This window comes from Nymphaea colorata, chromosome 6, assembly GCF_008831285.2.
Source record: "Nymphaea colorata isolate Beijing-Zhang1983 chromosome 6, ASM883128v2, whole genome shotgun sequence".
Lineage (NCBI taxonomy): Eukaryota > Viridiplantae > Streptophyta > Magnoliopsida > Nymphaeales > Nymphaeaceae > Nymphaea > Nymphaea colorata.
The window spans coordinates 20,957,820-20,965,467 of NC_045143.1; the positions used below are offsets into that span (position 1 = coordinate 20,957,820).

Below are 7,648 nucleotides of genomic sequence, written 5' to 3' on the forward strand. Positions count from 1 at the left end.
ATGGTTTGCAAATGGATGGTCACCAATACACAAATGAAAACGAAGGGATGGGCAGCACTACATTATGAGCATGATTTTGTACTCTAAAAAGGACAAGCAGTTGGATGGAAGTTAAGTAGTAGGTAAGGGTAAGTAACCTGCTGGATAATCGATGGGTAGTTGGGAACTCGGCCCGTGATGAGCGGGTCTTGAAATGGCTATTTGGCATTCAAGCAGGCCAGATAAAAAATGCTCGCCAGCTAGGTCAGCGTCATCTACGCGGTTCCTGTTTGTCTTGATGGGCCATGCTGGCCCGAGTTGAGTATTGGGGCCCCAACCCATTCTGATATATGTATTTAAAACTCATCTCTCCACATTTTTTATTTTGTTTCTCTCTTTCTCTCTCTTTTTTCTTGCTTTATATATATATATAATGCTGACACACTTCTAGCGCATCTATGATGGCTCCCTTAGAAACTAATTGTGTGTCGTTGATGACTCTCTTGAAAACACTTGATACATAGCCACATGACATTAAGGGTTTCAAATTAAGATAGCCACATGTTCTTGAGATATTAAAAAAAATAAAACATTAAGGGTTTCAAATTAGGATAGACATCCGACGGGTCTTAAGTTGACGGTCGAGTCTGGCCTGATAATTAAGTGGGCCAAACTTTGGCTGCCAATAAAGCTTCCCACCAACTAAAGCCCGACTTTATCGAACCAAGGGCCGGCCCAGCACTACTTAGTAAATTTTCTTCAGTATTGCCCTCAAAAGGGTTTTCTTAGGCATATCTCTTTTTTATCTCTACCACTGAATGCAGTGGTCGACCCTACCCACAGTACTGCACGCTCTATCTCCTTCCTTTTCCTATATAAACTGGAGCCACCCTCCACGAAGCATTCGAACAGAGAGAGAGAGAGAGAGAGAGAGAGAGAATGGAAACGGGGCGTGGGGATGAGGTAAAGCTGATCGGCATGTGGGCGAGCCCCTTCGCGCTTCGAGTGAAGGCAGCACTCAAGCTCAAGGGCATTTCCTACGAGTACATAGAAGAGAATATCCCCTTCAGCAAGAGCCAGCTCCTCCTCGACTCCAACCCCGTCCACAAGAAGGTCCCCGTTCTCCTCCACAATGGCAAGCCCATCTGCGAGTCGCTCATCATCGTAGAGTATATAGACGAGGTGTGGGCGTCGGCCGGAGCACCGGCCATCCTTCCTTCCGATCCTTACGATCGAGCCACCGCCCGCTTCTGGGCTGCTTACGTTGATGAAAAGGTACTGCAGCCTATCTTAACACCTCATGTTTTATCTCAATGTTTAACTTTATATCCAATTCTTGTTTATATAGATTTTTGCATCAATGAAAGGGGCCTTGATGGCAGAAAGTGATGAGAAACGAAAGGCTCTTGTGGTGAGTACACTTGTTGGGCTAGGGTCGATGGAGGGAGCCTTGGACAAGCGCAGCAAGGGAGGGAGGTTCTTCGGAGGCGAGTCCATCGGCTTCTTGGACTTGGCACTAGGGAGCCTTGTGGGTTGGCTGAGGGTGATGGGAAAGGCTTGTGGAATGAACTTCCTGGATCCAGACAGGACCCCCAGGTTGGCTGGGTGGGCTGAGTCCTTTTGCGAAACCGACCCCATCAAGGATGTATTTCCTGATACCCACAAGTTGGTGGAGTTCAGCAAGACTCTTCAAGCCGCCATGGAAGCTGCTTCTGCTGCTGCTGCCGCCACCGCTACCCCGGCCACCGCTTCAACCTCCTAGCTCTTGAGCTTGCATGCCAACCAGCTCCATCTATACCACTTCATGTTGACCTCTACCCAGCACCGTTCTATTCCCTTAACAGTTGTCTCTTGGTTTGCCTGTGATTATGCATGTTCATTTGCTTGGACCCATTATTATTTAGATTGATAAGTAATTGTTTCCTTGGATCTGTTGTAACATTAAGTAATTCTAGGAAAGCTAGCTAGGCCTTTGATAGTGTACATTTGCTAAACCAAGCGGAATGCAACCCAGTGTTCATTCTCTGTCTGGCTTCAAGTAATTAGATCGAGGCGAGAAAAATTCACATCTGACTAGTGGTGGAGCCAAGTCAAGGGCTCCGCCCCCAAGAAACTCATCATCGCTAACCTGCTGATGAAGATAGTCATTGTAAAACGTCAAATGAATCTCTAACCTTGTGACCAGTGCGTGGATCGAGATCCAATGAACTATTATTAAGTCGGCCAGCTGCCATCACATGACTGCATAGGTATATACATATTTGGTTGGTTAGCTACCATCACATATTCACATGACCTTAATTTATGTAGATTTTTAATACAGTAGTCAAACTTGGCAGCTCCTTGACATTTACCTCATTGGAAGAATGTCATTGGTCGGGAGAAATTAAAGTCAGCAAATATTAGCATGGGAATTCGTGGTAAAATTAATCTGCAAGAATAAGAATTAGAAAAATGAAATTGGAAGTAGTATAGTGCTTAATTTTATTATTTGTGAAAAGAAAATTTGCCGCTTTAGGGCAGAAATGAAAAGTGGCAGTACATAAATTATGTAGCCACTGTACATGCACCCTGAACTTTGGCATTATTGCAGTTGGGTTCACTTAATTAGGACTCTGCTTTTGAAGGAGGCAGACCTTTTAAATGAAGTAGCATTTGAATCCAAGAGGCAGACTATTAAGTGAACTAGCACTGGAAGGGTTGCATGTTCCTCGTTTAGAAGCGGATACTTAGATGAATAAAATAAGTAGTTTAAATTATGATATTACATTAGCAGCCAATGAAATCACTTTATGTTAAATTTGTGAAATTATCACATCCAGCAAGTTCATCGAAACTTCAGCTAAGATCGTAAACCTTAGTATTTTGGATGTTGGATTTTAGATTTTACACAATAAACTTTGGATTATAATCTTTCAATTAGACTCCAGACAGGAAATTTGAACCATGTGATCATCAAATTTGGATCTACTTTCTTAGACTTAGAATTTTAGAAGATCCAATTGTGAATAGAAGATTGCATTTACTGGATTTTTGACCTTAGATTTTCTATCATTAAGTTCTACAGCATGATATGATATTTTGGATATTTAGAACATCTTCTATTTCAATCTCTCAAATTATAATTACAAGATTTGGATTCTGATCTTTTCTTGTTAGATCCATGTCCTACACCCAACCCCTAATAGAAACCGAACTTCAGGTCTATATGACCTACTTTTTGCATGCAGCATATTACATTTAAGATCTTGATGTGCATTGATCTATCATAATCTAGACATGAACAAACATCATGATTTAATCCTTCATGTTCATAAGTCTATCTCCGAAACTATTTAGATTTCAAAATATGAATGATTTTAGAAGTAGGGTTTGTTTGATTTTCATAGGTTTTACACGTCATTTAGACTTAGAAATTTGAAAAAATTAGTCTAGGCCATTGATTACCTCTAGTAAAGGTGCCAGAAATGGTTAGACCTTGTACCAACATATTGGGCCTCATTTCTTGAAGTCTCATATAAAGAAAAGCAAGTACAATAAATGATATCTCATTTATTACTATCTGCATATAAGATTGAAAATTTTTACATGTGTATAAGGGAACATATCCAGATAATAAGATTTTAATTTTTACATATTTCAGTACCATGGACAAAGCAATTGGCAGGTCCTTGAAACTGAGCTCATAGCCAAACAGTGATTAATATGAAGAAAGAGCTGGAATATTTCACTACTGACGCGTGTTCAGAGTAAAATTAGTCATTACAAATATGTAAAACAATAATTTCTATAGAAATCATCAATAAAAAAATATGAACTTTGAAGTCAAGCAAATGAGAGTCCCCATAATTTCTGTATAGTAAAATTAAAGAGATCGAAGATTTAAAACAGCTAGATATGTTTATCACATATATTTTATTCTCACATGATCAATGATTTTAGATATCTTAATTACGTATTTTCTCATATCCTATCTGGAAGTGGCAGAAACCATATGGATGCAAGAATTTACGCCACCTAATTTAATGCACGTCTTGGAAACAACTGCAACACTACCAAAAGAAACGTAGGAGAGTACTGCTTCAGCGCCAGAACGGTCAAAATATTTTTATGACAGGTAAAACGTTGGAAACTGCCTCCTACATATATACAAAACGAAAAAAAAAAAGTGAAAAGAAAAAACTTAAAAGAAGTGTCTTATTTCATCGTTCCTTGTGTTAAATACTTCACTTGTTCCGTCACCATTCAGTGGGTGTATCCATTATCTGAAAGCTTAAATTAATGGTTGAACATGAGTGGATCTGACTCTAGTTACATAAGACAGCCCCACGAGACTTGGTCACCGCCCTCATAGCCAATTGAAATTTTGTTAACTATATGCTTAGTGCTCAAAAAAAAATTCTGGCTCCCGTCGGCCCTACTAAGGTGGTTGGTGCAATGGTTTGGGGTGCAGCTGGTAGATAGCCAGCCTTCATTTCAAGTGTCAAGGGTGTCAACCTCTTGTACTGCAAAAAAAAATGGTCATCAATGCACAAGTTAAAGTCTAATAAAAACAAAACTCCAGTGCATCGAAAGCAGACTTTATACTCTAAGAAAACAAGAGGTTGGGTGAGAGCTTCGGTTCTTTATAAGGTTGTGGGTTTCAACTGCTTACCAGAATGTGTCTTTTTTTATTTTCTTTTACCTTTTGTACAAGAAGGCGTGGACCACCGAATACACTGCTCAACCCTCACCACCTACTGCCCTACTCTTTTTCTATCTCCTTCTCTTTTCCTATATAAATGCAGTCACCCTCCGCCATGTGAACCATTCACATGGATAGGGCTGTTCAACGAGTCGAGCTAACTTGAGCTCGACTTGAACTCGGTCGATAAACTTGACTCAAACTCGACTCGTTTATTCAATCGGTCGAGTTCGAGTTAAAAAATAAACTCAACAACCTAAACGAGTCCAACTCAAGTTAAGTGGTTTAGCTCGTTTAAACTTGGTTAAACTTGAAAAAGAAAATATGCATGTGTTTGGCATGTGGGTTGTTCCATGTTCAAATCTATATACTGCCCCTTTCTTTAAAAAAGAATATAATTTTTAATGAAATGTTTGGCTCTGCTCAAGCAGAGTTCGAGTTTTAAGAACTTGAGTGGAGTCTTGAGCTCAAGCCAAGTTCGAGTTTTATATTCCTTATATATATTTGGGGGCATGGGGATCAGGTAAAGCTGATCGGCTTGTGGTGTAGTCTGTTTGTGTTGCGAGTGATAGGACTCAACCTCAAGAGAAGGGGGGCAGCTAAAATTTTTTCATGAAGAGGGTTGAATTAAAGTTTATAAATTTTGACACAGGCCGAACTAACAATTTTCAAAATTTTTTATAAGACAACTAACATTTTTTTAAATTTACATACAATTTTTTTTTTAAAAAAAATTGAGGTAGGACCAAGGCCCATGCAGGGGGAGGCCCCCTTGGCTCGGCCCCTGCTCAAAGGCATTTCCTAAGAGTACATGGAAGAAGAGAACTTTCCCTTTCAGAAAGAGAAAGAGCCAGCTCCTCGACTCCAACCCCGTCCCCAAAAGAAGGTGCCCGTTCTCCTCCACAATGGCAAGTCCATCTACGAGTCCCTCATCATCTTGAGTACACAGAAGAGACGAGGCCTGGGCATCAGCCGGAGTTCCGGCCATCCTTCCTCCTGGTCCTTACGGTCGAGCAACTGCCCGCTTCTCGGCTGCCTACGTTGATGAAAAGGTACTGCCACATATATATCTGTGCACACGTTTTACTTTTTATGTAAATATAATGTTGAGTCATTGGCATGTTGTCACTTAGTAATTTTGTTTAATAGCTAGAGATCCACACTATGTGGAACCTCCTGCTGTTTTAACAAACAGTAGATTCAGCAGTGTGGATCTGACTCTCATACACTGGCTACGTGTTGAAAACCACTGATCTAAAGTCCAATGATGCGGATGACTGGAGGAGGATGGGGATTCTATAGATAGGAAATTAGACCGATTTGGGATTTGAAAAATAAAATCTGATCAGATTTGTATTCTGATATATATAAATATTTGATCGGATTTGGATTCAGATTTAGACTAAATTGAAAATCCTATATCCAATGCCCTTACATTTTGAAAATCAACCGGATTCAGTTTAAAATTTAGATTTAGATTCAGGTGTGAATTAAAAATCAGATTTTGGATTTGGATTCAGATACGACTTTTTTTTCTTTCTTATTCGAATCTACTTCAAGTCCAATTATGTGAATATCTGGAAAGTAGATATGGTTAGAAGTATACATACTGATTTGAATCAGATCTATTGACATCCTTAGTGATCGGACTCAGTTTCAGATCTGACGTATATTCTTGGTAAGTAAAGATCACTAGGATCTGTGGTTAACAATCGCCCCTTGAGGAGTTAATTTGTGAGACACATGTTGATCTTATTTTAATTTTTTTGTCGCCTCAACAAAAGCATGCTGAACAAGATGTCTGGATATCTAAGATCTGATGTAACCAAATGGACCCCTTTTTAAAGCTGGAAGAACTAATTGTAAGGACCACATAAATGTTTTCATGCTATAGAAAAATGGGTAGTTCTTCTGATGTACACTTATATTGATAAGTTGCTATACTTTAGGTGACATCACACACAATTAACAGTACATAGGCTGCTGTTCCATGCACAAAGTATTCTACAAGCCTCAAAATATTGATTTTTTGAGGGAAGCTGGTTATGTTCACCGAAGGGAAATGACCAAAATGCCCTCATTAAAATAATAAAAAGAAACTTTTGAATGCCAAAAAGTGAAAATATCTAAATTGTCCACTCTTGTATAAAAAAATTTCAAAAATGCCTCCATCCCTATTTGGTGCATATTTGTTGAGTGCACACCTCCGCACACTCAACTCAACCTCTTTTGAGAGTTGTGTACATCGAAAAGTAAATGAATCATGAACTGCAATAGTAATTATTAATTATTCTGAAAAAAGCATCTTTTTGGTTCTTCCTTTTCATGTTTGGGAAATCGAACAATATTATCTCAAAGTTTAACTTTATATCCAATCTTGTTCATATAGATTTTTGCATCAATGAAAGGCCTTGATGGCAGAAAGTGATGACAAACGAAAGGGTCTTGTGGAGAGTACACTTGTTGGGCTAGGGTCGATGGAGGAAGCCTTGGACAAGCGCAGCAAGGGAGGGAAGTTCTTCGGAGGTGAGAACATCGGCTTCTTGGACTTGGCACTGGGGAGCCTTGTGGGTTGGCTGAGGTGATGGAAAAGGCTTGTGGAATGAACTTCCTGGATGCAGACAGGACCCCCAAGTTGGCTGGGTGGGCTGAGTCCTTCTGTGAAGCCAACCCTGTCATGGATGTATTGCCTGATACCGACAAGTTGACCGAGTTCAGCAAGACTCTTCAGGCCGCCATGAAAGCTTCTCCTGCTGCCGCTGCTCCCCCGGCCACCCCTTAAACCCCCTAATTCTTCAGCATACATAACAACCAGACCCATATGTACTACTTCATGTTGACCTCTACCCAGCATTGTTCTACCCTCTTTACAGTTATCTCTTGCTTTGCTAGTGATTCTACATGTTCATTTGCTTGGGGCCATGGTGAAACGAGAAGATTTGGATGAATAAGTAAATGTTTCCATAGCCTAGCTATGACTTGGTA

General features: G+C 39.9%; 1 protein-coding gene and 1 pseudogene across 1 annotated transcript; both read left to right on the forward strand.

The window, feature by feature from the left end:
- The first annotated feature begins 891 nt into the window (after positions 1 to 891).
- Positions 892 to 1,944, forward strand: LOC116256302 (glutathione S-transferase U17-like). Its single transcript, XM_031632637.2, has 2 exons — positions 892 to 1,254; positions 1,328 to 1,944. Exons 1-2 carry the CDS (start codon positions 919 to 921, stop codon positions 1,739 to 1,741), a joined length of 750 nt encoding a protein of 249 aa, XP_031488497.1. The 5' UTR covers positions 892 to 918; the 3' UTR covers positions 1,742 to 1,944.
- A 3,530-nt stretch (positions 1,945 to 5,474) lies between these two features.
- Positions 5,475 to 7,445, forward strand: LOC116256626 (glutathione S-transferase U17-like; annotated as a pseudogene).
- The last annotated feature ends 203 nt before the right edge of the window (positions 7,446 to 7,648 follow it).